The sequence below is a fragment of the Carex rostrata genome, chromosome 16 (genome assembly GCF_964058835.1).
Source record: "Carex rostrata chromosome 16, lpCarRost1.2, whole genome shotgun sequence".
Lineage (NCBI taxonomy): Eukaryota > Viridiplantae > Streptophyta > Magnoliopsida > Poales > Cyperaceae > Carex > Carex rostrata.
In genome coordinates this window covers 5,567,027-5,586,686 of record NC_135933.1, presented here as the reverse complement: position 1 = coordinate 5,586,686, position 19,660 = coordinate 5,567,027, and the positions used below count along the sequence as shown (strand labels likewise).

The 19,660-nt window shown below is 30.5% G+C and overlaps 1 protein-coding gene across 1 annotated transcript; it reads right to left on the bottom strand.

Annotated features, from left to right (window-relative positions):
- Nucleotides 1-498: 498 nt before the first annotated feature.
- On the bottom strand, nucleotides 499-8,263 carry LOC144567579 (uncharacterized). Its single transcript, XM_078317742.1, has 2 exons — nucleotides 7,859-8,263; nucleotides 499-873 (listed from the first exon to the last, which is right to left on the bottom strand). The coding sequence occupies exons 1-2, from the start codon at nucleotides 8,186-8,188 to the stop codon at nucleotides 562-564; spliced, it is 642 nt and encodes a 213-aa protein (XP_078173868.1). The 5' UTR covers nucleotides 8,189-8,263; the 3' UTR covers nucleotides 499-561.
- Nucleotides 8,264-19,660: the final 11,397 nt, after the last annotated feature.

Genomic DNA, 19,660 nt, shown 5'->3' with positions numbered 1-19,660 from the left:
ATTTCATTGTTTGAGTTTGAATCCAATCCGTTCGCTATATATATATATATATATATATATAGCACGAATTTTGATCGGTCTGTCTGAATTCCAGCTAGCGATGAGGTATTAATGCAGAGGATCAGAATTTCTTGTGACCCTGCAAAGGAAGAACCAACAAAGGTCGTACGCTCACTAGATTGTATGCTCTTGTGTTGATACAGATAGTTTGATGCAAACCAATCTGCCTCACTAGATAATACGCTCTTGGGTAATCCAGATGGAGATCTATTACAAAAAAAGTCTTGCAAACGAACCGTATATCGAAATAGCTCCATCAAATTAATCGATCAAAATTAGACGATATGGATAAAGATAGCAAAATACTGCAAATATTAACAAGAATTGGCTGCTTTGTGCAGTTATTAATTGTACATGATTTTAACTTGTTTTTTAAGGTTTTTTTTTACCTTGGTTCGTTATTCTAAATCAGAAACTTACATCTGTAAAATTAAATCATGTCAAAACCCGGTCTAACATTAGTTCAAAAAAAAAAAAAATTCAATTCCCTGCATATTCTCGCTATTGTACATTCATACGCGAGACTACATACACTGCGAATACGGCCATCTGAGCCGAGTCTCGGATCAAAGGCCGTGTCGTTTGTACAACATTCTCGAATTTAAACCCTTCCTGTCTCAATATCTTTAAACACTCCTCGACTCCATCTCTAACCTCACTAGCGGCGTAACCTCTCGTTCCTTCAGCCCACACACTACGCAGTGTTTTCGCAAGAGGGAGTGCTTCCTCTGGGTCGTAAAATAAATCGGAGAGTAACACCACATCCACCGGACCCAACATTGATGCATCCTCTCCCCAATTCAATCCCATCACCTTGAGGAATATAAATGAGGAGTTACCCATAAAAACAAAAGACAAAAGAACCACCAAAATTATTTTGAATGAAATTTTCTATAAACAAAATACGAATGTTAATTTATGCATAAAATGAGTATAGATTTCACTTTAATATAAGAAGCATATAATATAACTTGATAAAATGTTATACAGATTCTAATAATCATCTTTAACAAACCCAAAACATTTCCTATAAAATACGCACTTACCTATTGCTGTACATAACTAATAAAAATATGCACTTATTGCGTCTACAAATTTTTTATGTACCTTGAATTACATATATAGTTACATACACACTTATCAATTTTATTGTTGCTCATCTTTCTATTAATTATATCATTAATTACACACTCGTCAATATTTTCAACACATAGTTATTTCAGTTACGATATGATGATCAAGTCAAAACACGTTTTGACAGTTTTCAATAACTATCTTGATCATCTGAACCCGTTTTCTAAATTCTTAAATGCACGCTTAACAATTGCGCAATACATACTTGAATATTACACCAATGTAAAGATTATTATTGCATCAATGTGCAGTTCTTTATTTAGTTAACTTTTAAATTAATCAAAATAAGTTTAAGATTGTTTTTAGGAGATAAGAGATTGGAGTCTACGTATTCCAATGTGATAAGGCAAGTAATGACTCTTTATTTATTTCATATAAGAATAGTGGTCAACCCTTAAAATTTTAAATATTCACAAAAAAAAAAAGAATTTTAAACTTATTGTGACTCCTATAAAAAATTTTAAGAACCGTAATATTTGTTCGAAGAATTAAAAATCGAAGAAAAAAAGGTCAGAACCGTAATATTTGTCATCCAAGAAAAAAAGTCAGAACCGTAATATTTGTTCGAAGAATTAAAAATCGAAGATTAATTAGCTTTGAGAAGTATTTAAATGATAATATAAGAAGGGTATCTTAGTATGATCAATAATATAAACTTGAATGCAGTTAGTATGACATCAATATTACATGACAGTAATTAACTTTAAAATTTATCAGATTGATTTCAAACAACAAATTTAAACCGTTCAAACTGATTTATTATATGAGCAATGCTTTTTTTTTTAAACTTCGCAGAAGTTACAAAATCGTGAGTGAAGCTCGAACACGAGTGATGCGTTTACATACCAAATTTATATATTTTTTGAGTTATTTTAGTGCTAAGTCAAGTAATAAAAATGAATGCGTTAAAATTAATTTAAAAAACTCTCACATTTGACGGTTTGACTTGATATTAAATAAATTCGAACTTTATTTTTTATAAATTTTACATGTAAACGCATAATTAATGAAGTAAATCAGTTTAAATGATTTGGATTCTTCGTTTGAAATCGATTCGACAAATTTTTCAAATTGAAAATAACACTCATATCATACTACCCGGACTCTATAAACTCGGCCATTTTTATTAATACCCTAAAAAAAAAATTAAAAATGCCCTCCGATTTCATTTTTTTTTATAAATGCCCCGATCGCCAAGCCCACGGACAGGTCACAGCACAAGCGGACCCCCCCCCCCCCCCCCCCACGGGTGGTCCACTCTTTTTTTCTTATAGAGAGATCTTAGTATTTTGATTTAAATAATTTTGTGAAGAAAAAGTTTTCTTGTTTAGAGTGTATGTCAAAAAAATAAGACATTTGATATATTTATGAAGTGATGTCGTAACTCTTTATAACTTTGATTTGGTTTGTCAGTTAGATATCATAAGTTTAAAGATAACACTAATTAAGGACTTGACATTGATTCTAAAAAAAATATTTTATTCATACATAAGAAAATATAGTTAGATTGCCTCAATGAGATACATATATATACATATATTATATTATATATATACATATACATATATTATATTATATATACATATATTATACATATACACATAGCCTATGCGACGCATGCGGCATTTGACCTCTTTTGGAAAATCAGCAAGTCTGGACTGATACAGGGACCAAATTACAAAAGTGATTACACCAGCATGTAGAGCATTCAAAAATACACATAATTGACACAAATTTCAATTTATTTGGATTTTTCTATTATGAATTTCCAAATTTCAGCTGTCGAAAAAACTTTAAACAGTCATAACTTTTGCTAAGAAAGTTGGATTTGCGCGTATAACCAATTTTCGGAAAGGGGATGACGAGACAGATCCGAATATCACCCGGGGTTAACCCCAAGTATCCGAAGCATCAAAATTAAAAAAAAACATCGTTTAGTGCCTCAAAAACTCATTTTAAGTTTTTGTTCGACGGTAGGCATTAAAAAACATCAATTTTCAAACCATCTTAATAAATAGTAAAAAAATTCAAAAAAATATAAAATTTGGTCTCCAAGCACATTTTAATATAGATTAAACATCTAACGGTTTGGATCAGCTATTTGAACTTCGAAACTAGAGATATAGGCGCGAATTAAAACATCCCGTTTAATTCGCGAAGTAGCGTAGCCTTACTCTACATGTATATATATGTATATATAATATAATACATGTATATATATGTATATTATATATAATATATAATATATAAGAGTACGGCTAACGCGCTTCCTCTAGCATATGGGCCGAAATGCTTCCGGTGGAAATTTGAAATTTCAAAATCCAAAAAGTCGATCTGAACCGTTCATCTCCTTCTCCATATTAATATTTTCTTGGAGACCAAATTTTACATTTTTCTGAATTTTTTTACTATTTATTAAGCCACTTTGAAAATCGCTGATCCAACGGTAGCTTCTGATTTTTACTGTTTGGCAAGCCACCGTTGGATCAGCAATTTTCAAAGTGGCTTAATAAATAGTAAAAAATTTCAGAAAAATGTAAAATTTGGTCTCCAAGCAGATATTAATATGGAGAAGAAGATGAACGGTTCAGATCGACTTTTTAGATTTTGAAATTTCAAATTTCCACCGGAAGCATTTCGGCCCATATGCTAGAGGAAGCGCGTTAGCCGTACTCAATATATAATATATGTATATGTATATATTGAGATAGGCTAATATGCTTTCGGTAGCATATGAGCCAAAATACACACGGTCCAAATTTAAAATTTCAAAATCCAAAAAGTCGATATGAACCGTTCATCTTGTTCTCCATATTAATATGTGCTTGGAGACCAAATTTTACATTTTTCTGAATTTTTTTACTATTTATTAAGCCACTTTGAAAATTGTTGATCCAACGGTGGCTTAACAAAACAGTAAAACCGTTGGATCAGCGATTTTCAAAGTGGCTTAATAAATAGTAAAAAAATTCAGAAAAATATAAAATTTGGTCTCCAAGCACATATTAATATGGAGAACAAGATGAACGGTTCAGATCGACTTTTTGGATTTTGAAATTTCAAATTTGCACCGTGTGTATTTCAGCTCATATGCTACTGAAAGCACATTAGCCTATCTCTGTATATATTTATATATACATATATACATATATTATAAAAAAATGAGTTTATAAAAAAAATTTGTATATATGTGTGTGTGTGTGTGTGTGTGTGTGTGTGTATGTATATATGTATATGTATATATGTATAGAGATGGGCTATGGTGCATTGCAATGCATGGAGGGGTTTGTGCATTGGACCATAAATCTAAAATTCAAAATCCATATGACCGATCCAAACCGTTCATCTTGTTCTCCATATTAATATGTGCTTGGAGACCAAATTTTACATTTTTCTGAATTTTTTTACTATTTATTAAGCCACTTTGAAAATTGTTGATCCAACGGTGGCTTAACAAAACAGTAAAACTGTTGGATCAGCGATTTTCAAAGTGGCTTAATAAATAGTAAAAAAATTCAGAAAAATATAAAATTTGGTCTCCAAGCACATATTAATATGGAAAACATGATGAACGGTTTGGATCGGTCATATGGATTTTGAATTTTAGATTTATGGTCCAATGCACAAACCCCTCCATGCATTGCAATGCACCATAGCCCATCTCTATATGTATATGTATATATGTATGAGATAGGCTAATGTGCTTTCGGTAGCATCTTGGCCAAAATACACACGGTCAAAATTTAAAATTTCAAAATTCAAAAAGTCGATCTGAACCGTTCATCTTGTTCTCCATATTAATATGTGCTTGGAGACCAAATTTTACATTTTTCTGAATTTTTTTACTATTTATTAAGCCACTTTGAAAATCGTTGATCCAACGGTTTTACTGTTTTGTTAAGCCACCATTGGATCAGCAATTTTCAAAGTGACTAAATAAATAGTAAAAAAAATCAGAAAAATATAAAATTTGGTCTCCAAGCACATATTAATATGGAGAACAAGATGAACGGTTCAGATCGACTTTTTAAATTTTGAAATTTCAAATTTGGACCGTGTGTATTTCGGCACATATGCTACCGAAAGCATATTAGCCTATCTCATATGTATATATGTATATGTAGATATGTATATATTATACATATATCATAAAAACCGGAAAAAGAGAAGAAGATTAACAAGCTGTCAGAGTTTGGAAATTTTTGAATAAAGGCCAAGTCCTTAATTAGTGTTATATTTAGACTTGTGATATCCTATTGACAAATAAAATCAAAGTTATAAAGAGTTATGATATCACTTTATAAATATATCAAATGTCTTATTTTTTGGCATACACTCTAAACAAGAAAACTTTTTCTTCACAAAATTATTTAAATCAAAATACTAAGATCTCTCTAAAAAAAGAAAAGAAAAAAAAAAGAGTGGACCGCTCGTTGGGGGGGGGGGGGGGGTCTGCTTTGCATAGTGGACCGCCCGTGGGGGGCGGTCCGCTTGTGCTGTGACCCGCCCGTGGGCCTAGTGGTCGGGGCATTTATAAAAAAAAATGAAATCGGAGAGCATTTTTAAAATTTTCTTTTTTTAGAGTATTAATAAAAATGACCGCTATAAACTTTATCTTAGTATTTAGTTCAATTGTAATTTTTTGAAGTTATGGCAGATACAAGCGAGTCCGGTTAGTATGATATCAGTGTCATATGACACCAACTCCAAAATTTATTGAATAAACTTCAAACGATTAATAGGAGTGATGGGTTAATATGCAAAAATTTAATTTTTTGAGTGATTTTAGTACCAACTTAAGTGGTCAAAAATATTAAAAAAATAAATTAAAAACTCTCAGATTTGACTCCTTGACTTGATATTAAATAAATTCGAATTTTTTTAGAAATTCTATTTACACGCACAATTAATAAATTAGATCAATTTAAACGGTTTAAATTCACTATTTAAAGTCGATTCGATAGATTTTGAAGTTCGTGTTATATACGTTAAACATTGATATTATATAGACTCGGTACAAGCATAACCCTCTCTTAAATTTCTTTTCTTTGCTTGAATCCAGCCAAGTTATTAGTCTACGCTCAAAATTGCATGTCAAAGCTATTCACACTAAATGCGGTATGTCATACTGACCAGTGGCCACCGAAAATACGTATTTTAAGCTCAGCTTTGACGTAATATCTCATATTATGAGGAAATAAATCTGATATTTTTTATAAGAGGACTCTAGTTCTCATCTACATCCTTTGTATTTCATACATAATAATATTTTTTCTCGAAAAATAATTATATTTAATGATAATATTTCTACACTTACATTATTATAATTTAAAATTTTAAAGCTATAGTTTTAATTATTCAACAAAGTCTGTAATTTCCTTGTATATATTCAAAAACAAAAATAATAAGTACATTGCATACTGTACATAAATACTTTAAAATTCAGATATAAATTATTTTTATGTTGAGTATAAACATTATTAAGTTGAAGATAAGTAGCGCAGAAATATTTTCTCGTTGTTTAATTCAGAAGTCTGATGTAATACTGTTTTGGGCTAATTAGCTACACTAATTCATCTTCTTTGAACATTTATAAAGCCCTTATTTAGGGACTTGCGAAAACACAAATTCATCTTCTTTGAACTAAGCAGGCCTAATCCCCCACACTCTTGCCTAGAAAGGCCCAATTATGTTCATTTTACCTAGAAGAGCCCAATTAGTATTTCTGACTTGGAAGTGGGCGGTGTGTGGAGAATATATTCACTTGCTTTTATAATCTTTTCTATTCTTTGATAACCATCATCACGGTTGTTATCATTCTTTTAGAAGGAAACATTATTTTGTTATTTTTCAATATTTTAATTTGTGACCTAATAAGGAACTGAATCTTTTATTTTTGAAATGCAAATGCATCATTATGAATTCGTAAAATTAATAAAGTAAATTATGACGATGATTAGTACTTATCGTTTTAAATTAAACTTATGAATCTCTTTAGCAAGCTAAGTTTACAAGTTTGGGAAGTCCTAACATTTTTTTTGGTAAGTGATCGTCTAATAACAATAATTCACGCACAACAATTTATATATACTTTATTTTTTCAATGCATTAAATTTGTTCTGACAATGACTAAGGCCAAGTCCTTACTTATATAGTTATATAATGATATTTATACACACAAAAAATTCCTCGAGATTCAAATATACAACCTTCCATACGGATGAACATTACTAGTGTATAAAAAAAAAAAAATCACACTTATCTTAATTAAAAAAGTTATGAAAATTTCCGTGCGTATAAAGTATAATATTTATATTCGAAAAAATAATTATGTATAATTTTTAATAAGCAAATATTTTCCTAGGCTAACCGTAGCTGTTCTCCATTGTATAATTTTTATTTTTCTTTGGTTGTGACTTGTGAGAATTGGACAAGTTGTTGAAATATTTTAATAAGCGGCTGTCAACTGGGAAAGACAAGTTCTTGAAATATTATTTTGGTTCCTTCTATTGGTCGGAAATACTTGCTCTTAATTTCCCAAACCGTTTGGGAAATTAAGACCAAGTCTTTCCGACCATGTAATTAACTCGTCTCATCAGGATTACACAGCGAATTAAAATTGATTCTTCATTTGTAATTCTATTAAGTCAAGTCAGATTATAACCTGAACAAGGTCTTCTAGCCCATTGGCCTCCACGTTGGTGCAGAGATTCGGCACAAGCGAACCGACATCAGTCAGGATGACCCGTGATGCTCCTTTAGTGGCTGTGTAAAGTCCCGGCAAGCCTGTGCCGGCCCCAAGTTCTAGCACAGTTGAACCAGAAATTGTATCTCTATCGGCAACAAGGGCTTCACTTATCCACTCTGACAAGTATACCGCTGACTCCCATAGCCAAGAGCCGGTGATTGCTCGGCCGGTGACCGGATCTTGCGTGTCGCCACGTTCGTAGATTGCGAGACACGTGTCACCTATCACCACTTCTATCATGCCCATAGGTCATTTAACTTTTGTATACTCTCGTTGCTGGGAATATGATTCTTGGTTTCATTTGGGGAGAACCGGATGAGATTGATAGGATGATATTTTCAGATGCGTAGACCTGGTTTTAAAATTGCTTAGGTGGTTTTGGTTTGCTTGGGCCAGATTGATTTTTTTTCTAATAAATGGGCCTACAGTATGAACTTAAATAAAGCTGGATCGGATTTGTTGGTCTTCAAGTGTTTGACTAAATTTATACCTTTTGGGCCACAGATAGAAAATAAAGTTCATTTTACTGGGCCTTTAATGGGCCCAAATAAAGAAAGAGAAGACGGTGCATGATTGACCCTCAAAATTAAAACTGTAAAACGCTATGTTATCATATATATAGCCATGTATCTTATGATTCTTATCCGATACGTATTCTATCACCGTATCAATACCCGTACTGCCGTACCATTGTATCTGTATATTCTTAAAAATTACTGTATTGTCGTATACGTATCGTATCTTATACGACACCTATATATGTATTTATTCAACATAGGCAAAAGGTAATGCTCTAGGTTTTCAATTGGATTCATTGAGTCTTATATTTTCTTCCTTCTGATGATGTTCCTTGTTAGTAACTTCTTGATATTTACTTTTAAACGAACCCTTATTGCTCTTTTATTTTTGTCACTTCTTTTACTTCCTCTGTTACTATTTAAAATAAAACAAATTTGAAGATATGTCATCTTCACAAAGCAATTGATAGTTATATGCAAAGAGAAACCAAAGAAAATATCTTGGTAATAATCACTATCAAGTATTTAAAATAAAAAAGAGAAATTAAGGAAAATAAAGTGAATTAATATCTACCTTTTTCAGGACTGAAGAGACATTTATTTATTTGGCACCAAAATTTAATTGCGTGATTTTGAGCGACAGTCAATTAAAGTTAAATTAATTATTTTTAGTGTAGCTTGTCGTTATCTCCGACAAAATTTCACCTAAGCAGGTTGAAAATTTATCCACTTTAATTGACACACCAACTGTATGTAAAGCAAAACAAGTGGTAATAAAAATTGTGAACAACGTGGGTTTCTCAAAATTCTATATTTTATGATATTTTAGATAAAAATACTACTACACGTAGACTAAATTAAACCAACTTTTTTATAAATAAATCCATATGTTTTCTGAAGAAATATAATCAAAAAATTATAAATTAATGGGTGTATTAAAGATTAAAATCTTGCCTCTCCCCCAATCAGCGGGCTACAATCTTTTTCTGAATTCCCTTTTCTTCTCAATTTAACAACCCAATAACAAATTTCTCTCTCCTGAACAGTCCATGAAAGCAAAATAGAGTAGTGCATGAAATTAAATTCAGCAAATTGAATATAAACGATCCGTGCACATTGAATAAGATAAGAAGAGAATATAGGAACACTTGAATATTTAGACGTTAAGAAATTAAACATTCCAAGAATATTTATAAATTTAACTACTGCATACATTAACCAAGATAACGTCTTGAAAACCAACTTTTTATTTAGTGCTAAATGAAATGTTTTATATGTGAGAGGTATGTTTTATACAATTATTGTAATTTTTTTGAAGAGTTCATACAATTACTCTTCTTTTACGGAGACATATTTGTTATTATATAATTTATAGGCCGTATTTTAATTTTTTTTTTTATCTTTGACCAGTCTAGTTAATTTTGTTATTTATTCTGCTTTAATTCGGGTTGGTGTTTTAATTCCCAAATCTGAATTACCATAGGAAAATTTAGGCCGGAATAAGCATAAAAAACACTTGTTGTGTTCACAATTTAACATATTAGACATTCGAAGAAATATTTGTTATTATAATCTATAGTCGGTATTTTCTCTTAGGTAAACTAATCTGTAGCTTGTTAGAAAAGAAGGAAACAAAAAAAAAAAAATATATATATATATATATATATATATGATGGTAACTTTTTGTCAATACCACGTGGTCGATAATATCCCATGTGCATTAGATTGGACCACGTGTCACTGTTATTGTTTACATATTGTTATAATTGTTCCCATGTTCATTAAAATTTTCAATTTTTTTTTTAAAACATCTGAAAATGTTATATTTTCATTAAAACTAAATATTAATTGTAAGAATTAAATTAACTAATTCACTCTTTCTCAAATGAACAATTATTTTATTGTGTAATATAACAGAACATAACTATAGACAACCCAAAAAAGAGAGAGATTTGCGCAAATGCAAGTATCCAATTTCATTCTATTAGAAAATGTACTATAATTAGAGATGATCAAGTTCGGAGATAGCATTTAATATTCGAGTGTATAAGGACTATATAAGTATTTTTTATTTACTACTTTTAATCATTAGACTGTGTCAATTCATTAGACTGATAGAACATTTTATAGTCAATTCATTAGACTATATAAGCATTTAACATTCTATTTTTTATTTACTACTTTTAATCATTAGACTGATAGAACATTCTTCCATTTCCGACTAATCTAGCAATACAACTCATAAAATGTGTGAGTGCATATGATTCACACTTTTTAACTTGTTGCTAATTGAAATTGTGTGCTCCTATTTGTTGGTACAACGCGAGGCAGGGGCGGACTCAGGATTTTCATCAGGGAGGGCAAAAAATATATCGAATTGGGTTTAAATAGCTTATCGAATTTAAACTCATTAACTAATTGGATACTCGATAAAAAAACAATGTTTTAACTTATAAATCAAGCATCTAGAAAAGGCAGAGGGAGACAAAAACAATTTCATAAATGGGCAAAATCCATCAGTACCAATAGATCATCGCTAAAACTAGCCCCTGACGCGAGACAAAAATTTCTACGCCAATCCAAATCATTTCCCTTATTTTAAATACATATCATCTTGTAAGTTTCCTAGAGTACCAATAATATTAGCACTCTAAGATTAAAATATAAAACACATTGAAATTGAAAAATACATTATATGACCAAGCTGGGGCCTGGGGGTCATCATGACAGTTCAATAGTCAATTGCGAAATATCTTGAAGTAGAAAAAGAAGTACTGGTTGATCCCTTGTTGATGTACCAAATTAAGATATCATACTTTTCTTATGAAATATCTTGTTCTATATTGGTGAAATAGAGAAGAGCCTAATTGCGAAATGGAAATTTTGAGGGTCTACATTCAATATTTTCCTTTCTACTTTTTCATTTTTATATATTATCATTATCACTCTCTTTTTCATCCATGTCCAGACGAGTTCACCTATTATTTAACATTATTTTACGATATTATCTGATAGATTTCGATGCGAATAATAAGTATAGAAGTGATTAGTGTAGTAGTAAATAAATGTTGTATAGCCTCTTCCTTTCTAGCTAGGCACCCTTAATTTTTCTTCGCGTTATGTTTTGTTATAATGAAATAACTTAGAAGAAGAATAAATCAGTTAATTATTTTTTAATAAATGACTAATTACAAATTAAATGAAGAAAATAAGATAAAAAATAATTTATTAGGACCATAAATATTTTGATATATTAATAAACAAATTGAAGATCATAATTATTTTTAATTAAAATGATCAAATTTCATCATTTATAGGCTTATAGACTTATAGTTGATATTTGGGAGAATTTCATATATACCACTCAAAAACTGTGAAATTACATATTTATCATCCAAATTTTTGTAATTACATATTTACCAACTAAAAATCTAATAACTTACATATTTATCCAATATAACTTTAGTATATATCAAATATACCCAAATCTGAGATTAATTATGTTTAATTTTCTTAAAACTATAATTAATTAAGGACTAACTTAACACCCTATCTTTCTTTACTTAGAACCGTTCTCCTTTATAACTAATATAAAAGATTAAAAATAAATATTCCAAACTAAGCCAGTAACAAAACACATATGATCAAACTCAATTACTAATTTGATAACGGCTTGTGATATCATCTTGAATTCAGTATGAGTTATTTTGTTGGAAAAATTTGAGTGGTTATCTTATTTTTAGACGATCAAGCTAGAGTTGGAATCCTTAAATTCGAGTTTTGCTACCCATTCTCTCCGAGTTTAAGAGGGAGAGACGAGATGAGGAGAGAATTTAAACGAAAATGAGAAGTTATGTCAAAAAAGGCGTGAGGAAAATTTGTGCGCAAAAGAGGAAGAGGCAGAGAAGAAGAAGAGATTAAATAACTTATCAATTATATTTTAAATAATTTTAAACTTAATTAATCTCATTTTTTATTAATCGGGTAAATATGTTAGTTATTAAATTTTTAGATGCTAAATATGTAATTATAGAAATTTGGATGGTAAATATATAATTTTACAGTTTTTGAGTGGTATATATGAAATTCTCCCTTGATATTTCGTCTTAAATAATTCACATTATATTTTTCTTAAGCCCCTAAAAGGTTCTTGTCAAAAGAGGGTCCAGTAACTAGCCAGACAAAAAAATCGGTAAAGTACTAAGAGTAAGGCTTGGTTGCTATGAATAGCATAAGGACTTCCGTATTACGGTCTCAAAAATCTATCATATAAACTTCAAATTTTAATTTAAGTAGTTAAATAAATTGGTCATATAATAAGCTTGTAAGTTACTAATTTTTTACTATTTTTGAAATTTTTTTATTATTTTTTATAATTTATGAAAGATGGCCTAAAAATAAAAGAAAGTTGTCAATATTTTAAACTATTTTTTGTCATCTTTCATAAATCATAAAAAATAGTAAAAAAAATTCAAAAATAGTATTCTACAAGTTTATTATATAACCAATTTATTAAGCTACTTAAATCGAAGTTTGAAGTTTATATGATAAGCTTTTGAGGCTGTAGCACGAGATGACTTTATGCTATTCATAGTAATCAAGTACTAATATACTATTCAACCCGGATTTATATTATTAAAACCCTTTTGGATCGATCTGATTAATTAATTTGTCTTCGTCGAGGTACCCCCAACTTAAATGGCTAATATGATATTGTATGAAAAATATCCGAGCAAATATAACCAGCAGGGAGTTGGTAGCACATGTTGTCCTGTACAAAATACTAAATAGCAAAACAAAATGTCTGGTGCAAAGAGCGCAGATTTGCACGACTTGCATGAAACCGACTTCCTCCCAACCGTGATCTCTTTTTCTGGAAGAAGCACTGAACACAATCTCTATAGCCTTTCGTCCATCAGTACTGTACAGAGATAACGTACCGCCATACGGAGATCTTCACTGATGCTGGCACAGAAGATCGATGTACGAGATCTCATGCCTCGTCTGTATTGAACAAGCCAATGCAGTGTATCTGCGTCCATCCACTTGCGACAAATGAACACGAATGACACTCGTCTTTCATTGGAACTACTAATTATATTCTATAGTATTTTGATCTGAAGAGTATTCTTTTTGTTTGCCGGATGTGGACCGGATATAGTAAAAGAGAATGATTAGTGGTTCCTAATGAAGGATTAAGCAAATATTAATTCTAGCTGCTGATCATACACGCCTCCCCCCACACTCTCTTCTAACACCCTATTTGGATGGAGATATGAGAAAGGAATGTGAAAAATAGAAGAGAATGAAATGCATTAGAAATGAAGATTAATATATTTAAGTTTTTTTTGATTGGATGATTAATGAAAGAAAATAAATTTAATTTTTCTTTCTGTTTTATTTTTTGTTTGGTTGATTAAAATTTAGAAAGTTAATGTGAAATTCAGTGATTGTTGTAGGATTGTGAAAAAAAATTGTATGAAAATTATATAGGTAAGATATAGAGTTGAACATTTGTGTTATTTTTTTTTAAATATATTTGCAACAAAATTTCTTTCCATGCGTTACACTCCGAATTGAGAAAGAAACCGATTCTATTAATTATAATGATACAAGGTTAAACCTTTCACCTCCGACATAATTTTAACAACGAAACATGACATAATTTTCTTATTTTTTTTTCTTAATTATTTGCTGTAGTATGTAAAATGGAAAGAATCATAAAATTAAGATATGGAGTTGGATAACTACGTGTTATTTAATTTCATTTTATGAGAAAATTTACTTTTTGTATAAGTTAAAATTTTAAAAGGACAAAAGTAAAAAAAAAAAAAAAAATTCAATTCATATGAGGTGCTTAGCACCCCTTCCCCTCCATATACATCCACCCTGATTTGTAGGTTGCTATCGTAATTAATTAATTTTTGAATAAAACAGTGCAAAAGTATCACACAAAAAAAATGAATCTCTCTATCTGTTGTTTCATAAGAAATAATATGCATAAAAAAGGGCTTTTTTCTTGCTAGCAATCTGTTCATTTTGTAAGAACAAAAATTCCTTCCTTCTTGTTCAAGGTTAAACTGTGCTAAAATTATAATTTAAAATGTATGTTTCGAAAAAGGCAATTTTCATTAAAGCAAACTTTGAATTTTCAGATACATTTTTCACTCATGTATTACAACTAACCGTAAAAAGGACCTGATATGACAAACATAGATGGAGTGCTAATTATTAATTTATTGTTAAAAGAGTTCCGTTCTTGGCTCGTCCACTAATAAATGTGCATCACATTTGTCAAAATGCGAAATTTATCTTGTGTCAAGTGTGAACCACTTTTAGATTTCATATCTGATATAAAACATAGTCAGCACTTGTAATTAATTTGTGGATCGGTTGATGTGTCATAATTCCCCCAAATGACCAAAAAATCAATTTTAATTCTATAGACAATAAAATATAGTCATCCTTTCGCTTTAAATATGAAAGATATCGGCACATTAATTAACATTGAACTTTTTTTAACCATGCCAATAGAATATAATAAATTGTTGGTCAGTATAAATAATTAATGTTAGGATAAAGAGAGTTACAAATTTAATAATATTAAAGGCGTCGGGTTTGTTATAAAGGTTTGGGGGTGGGGCCCAACATTATACATGTGTGTTATTGTCAGTACAAGTGGGCCCACTGAAAGCTCAACTCCGCCGACCCCATTAATCATTTCTCTGACCACTCTCCGCTGTATATGTAACATAGCACTTACATCAAGCTACTAATTCTAATGCTCGCATTGGACATAGGCACATAGCCTTTGAATGATGCTTTCGATCATATAGTTTGACAAGATTTCTCATAATCATGTCACGTTGTTCATTCATCGTGGAATACGACGAACTAGAAGTAAATATAACAAAATATGGATAAACATTTGGGATGGGGAGGGCCGCAGGGGCGGAACTAGAATATATATTGAGTTGATAGATGTTAGAAAATAAATAGTAGTGCAATTTTATTTTATAGAGAAAACTAAAAGTATACATATAAAAATTATAAAATTCAATGAACAAAATTACAAATTTTTAATGCATGAGAATGACATAGCCTTTTTTTAAGTCCATTACCTTTCGCCTCTGAGGAGGGAGATCCATAGAGTTCGTATCCTGCCAAGTATAAATGAGTACAATTAGTTATTATTAAATCTCAGTCGAGTCGACCAATTGAAATTCCGTGTCCATTTAGATATAGGGGTCTGTTTCAAGATTCGTGTCAAGTTAAAACGGACGACTTAGATCTATTTGTACTAAGTTTCGTCAGGTATTGTACTGGATCTGAATTCTCATATATATAGCTCAAGTTACTGAAAGGTATAATTAGAAAATTCATTTTTTTTAAAATTTTTTTTGGAACAAATCTTAAAAATCAAAACGAACTCCCGATATCCATTAGGGGTGAACCTAGGATTTTCGTCAGGGGGGTCAAAAAAATATCGAATCGACTTCAAATAGCTTATCAGATTTAAACCCATTAACTAATTGGGTACTCGATAAAAAATAATGTTTTGACTTATATTTTTCAATATCATGACTTATAATTTATGATCCTATAACTTATAATTAATATAATTAATATTATCAATTATAATTCGAGAAATTTATTTTGATTTTAACACTAAATTTAACCCGAATTACAATTTAAACATCTAGAGGGGAGCAAAAAAATTTCCAGGGAGGGGCAAAGTCGATCCCCACCCCCCCCCCCCCCCCCCCCCCCCCATACTACAATAGATCTGCCCCTGATATCCACAGTAGGTACTAAATTTGTTTTGTTTCGGCTGAGACTAATTAATTCCAGACCGTTCTTTCTTAAGTGTACTCTAGAAAACGTGAGGAATCCAGATCGAGAGGGGAGAGAAGGATTCATCTCACATAATGTAACAATATATATATATATATAGAGTTAGGCTGGGGTGCTATGGATAGCATAGAGGCCTATATGCTACGGCTCAATATTCGAGTTTTCAAAATCCAAACGGTCGATCCGAACCGTTCATCTTATTCTCCATATTAATATCTGCTTGGAGACCAAATTTTACATTTTTCTGAATTGTTTTACTATTTATTAAGTATTTTACAAAATTGTTGATCCAACGGTGGCTGCACAAAACAGTAAAACCGTTGGATTAGCGATTTTCAAAGTGGCTTAATAAATAGTAAAAAAATTCAGAAAATTATAAAATTTTGTCTCCAAGCAGATATTAATATGGAGAATAAGATGAACGGTTCGGATCGACCGTTTGGATTTTGAAAACTTGAATATTGAGCCGTAGCACGGGAGGCCACTATGCTATCCATAGCACCCCAGCCTAACTCTATATATATATATATATATAAAGAGAGGAGGGTTCCAATGCCTCATGTCCTTCATACCTCATCATACCTCATATTTAATTTATATCTTCGTTTTTAAAGTCTAAATTATTGATCCGAACCGTTCAACATGATATCCATACTAAAATATAGTTGTAGATGAAATTTTATAATTTTTGAAATTTTTTTACTATTTTTTAAGATGAGTTGAAAATCACTGTTTTTTTAACGGTAAAAAAATAGTGATTTTGTACCTATCTTAAAAAATAGTAAATAAATTTAAACAATTATAAAATTTCATCCCTAGACATATTTGTAGCATATGTTGAGCGGTTCGGATCAACAATTTGAACTTTGAAAACAAATATATAAAATATGAGATATAATGAGGTATGGAAAACATAAGACATTAGAACCCTCCTCATATATATATATATAGAGAGAGAGAGAGTGAGTGAGAGAGATGAACGGTTCGATAAGAGTCCGCATGAATATTTAAAGAGCCGTGCATTCTACCTTAAATCGAATTAATCTTAATTTTAATATGACACTTTGCATCTAAACAAAAATATTATATTAACTCAGAGGATATGGACTCGGAGGGGGTGGGAATTTGGGAGTCCATACCCTATGATATATGAACTTTTTAGTTTATCTTAAAATATGTCAAAATTTTATACATAGCCTACTTAGATTTACGAAAGGAATATCAATACGAAATGAGTTGCTTCAAGTTCCATACTATGAGAATATGAACGGTACGGATTCTTAAAAGATTTATCGGAAGGACTAATTGTTATTAAATTTGATAATTCCCTTGTTAATGTTAACCATTCATCCGCTTCAAGATTCCTGGAAATTAAGGACGAGTTGTGAAACTTTTTAATAAATTATCTGTAAGATCAAATTAAAATTTTCTCTTTTATGATTTAGTGATAATATTATTTTAATAGTGATAATACTGATTTCATCATAAATTAAATTGCATTGTGTATAAGCTTTAAAAGGTTGGCACTCTTAATTCTTATATATTAACATGCCATTAAGTTTAACAATATTGGTCATGAGGTGCGTTTGTACAAATATTGGAGTTTCAATTCTAATTAATTTTGACCGGGTTAAAAGTTTGACATGCACTGATTAAATGGATATCTAATTCTTCCACTAATGCAATTATTTCATTTGTCATGAGAAAGCAATTGCAATAAGTTTAATAAGTTTAAGTGAGATACAACTTCCATAGAAAATATAATGAGATAATGACTCAAGGAATTTGACAATGTGCGGCGCACGCAATCATGATGAATTCCTCATAATCACTGTTTGAAATTTCTCATCTCTTATTTACTCTATTTAATTTATAATTATGGTCTTAATTTTACCCGCACGAATCTCAATGCAAAGTTGGGAAATTAATTAATATGCTGAGCTAGAATTCAAATTTTTTTTTTTTTTATCAATGAAATAAAATCCATATATAGTTAGGGGTGTAAACGGAGTGGATTCGGAGCAGATAATGCTAATATCATATCCGTATCCGTCTTTCAATGAGCGGATACGGATAGTAAATATATATCAAAATTTAAAACTATATCCGCCTTAAACGGATACGGAACAGATAATCTACGGATACAGATTGAATATGGATACGAAACAAATAATTGAGTTATGCACTTTAAGATATAAAAGAGTGACTTGTTGTTGTCTTGAAACAATGGCTAAAATCAATTTAGCAGAGACTAAAAACATACTACATTTACAAGCTAAAGTCTTGAATGGAAAAGAATAAAGATTGAAGAAATGGAGGTAAAAATGAAAGAAAATTGCATTATTGTAGCACCATCACCAGCGAAAAAGAGATTAAATTGAAAACTATATCGTATTATCATTTATGCCACAACTAAGACTGAAATGAATATGGGATAATATATAACAACTTCTATCTGGAGCAATAAAGTCAAAGCTGGTTGAAGTAATTTCGAATCCGGATAATTGCGGATTCAGATACGAATATTCACCTTCATCAAATTATCCGTATCCGCCATCTTTTCACCATATGCAAAAATTATCCGAATCCATAATTATCCATATCTGTTTAATCCAGGTTTTGATAATCTCCAAATACAGAACGAATGCAGAGTGGATAATCCATATTCGTTTACACCCCTATGTATAGTCCATTAGTCCAAATATTTTGAACTCTAAGGATGTTATCTTCTTAAAAGAACCAACAATATGGACTGGGGAACAAAATATATTTATGCAACACGATTACAAGGTAATTCGATCATACATTTTTATTCTTATATTAAGCAAATAGATGTCTTGATTCGTAGACAGTTCTGTTAAAAAATAAAAATTTAGATTGTAAATAATCTCTCCAATCAAATAATCTGCCTTTCTTAGATTCAATGCATCTTTTTGATATTTTTTTTATGTGTAGAAGTCTAAAATTAGTTGGACACATACTTTGATTCTAAGGATGCATAATAAGGTCAATCATGTGGTGAATAAATTGTTCAAGGGAGAGAGTATGAATATTTTAAAATCTAAAATTTTTACATTACCATTTTATTTTGTACCAAACTAAAGTTCTAATTTAACTCATAGCAAATCCTTGAGATTACTCAGTTTACCCTTAGGCCAGACCTTTGACCACTTGGTTGTTGCTCGAGGACGATCAACAATTCAAGTTGGGAGGCATGATCAAGACATATTTGTAACGAAATTACGTAGAGTTTTGCCTTGTTTTCTCACCTTTTTGTTTAATTTACCATTGTATTCACTTACTATTGCCCAAGTTTATGTTTTAATGCAGAAAACATGTTTTGGGG

Excerpts from the sequence above, each read along its gene's own strand:
- LOC144567579 (XM_078317742.1), bottom strand. The coding sequence starts at position 8,188 with ATGGGCATGATAGAAGTGGTGATAGGTGACACGTGTCTCGCAATCTAC. Across the intron at positions 874-7,858 it reads GGCTAGAAGACCTTGTTCAG|GTGATGGGATTGAATTGGGG; the intron begins GTTATAATCTGA and ends ATATTCCTCAAG.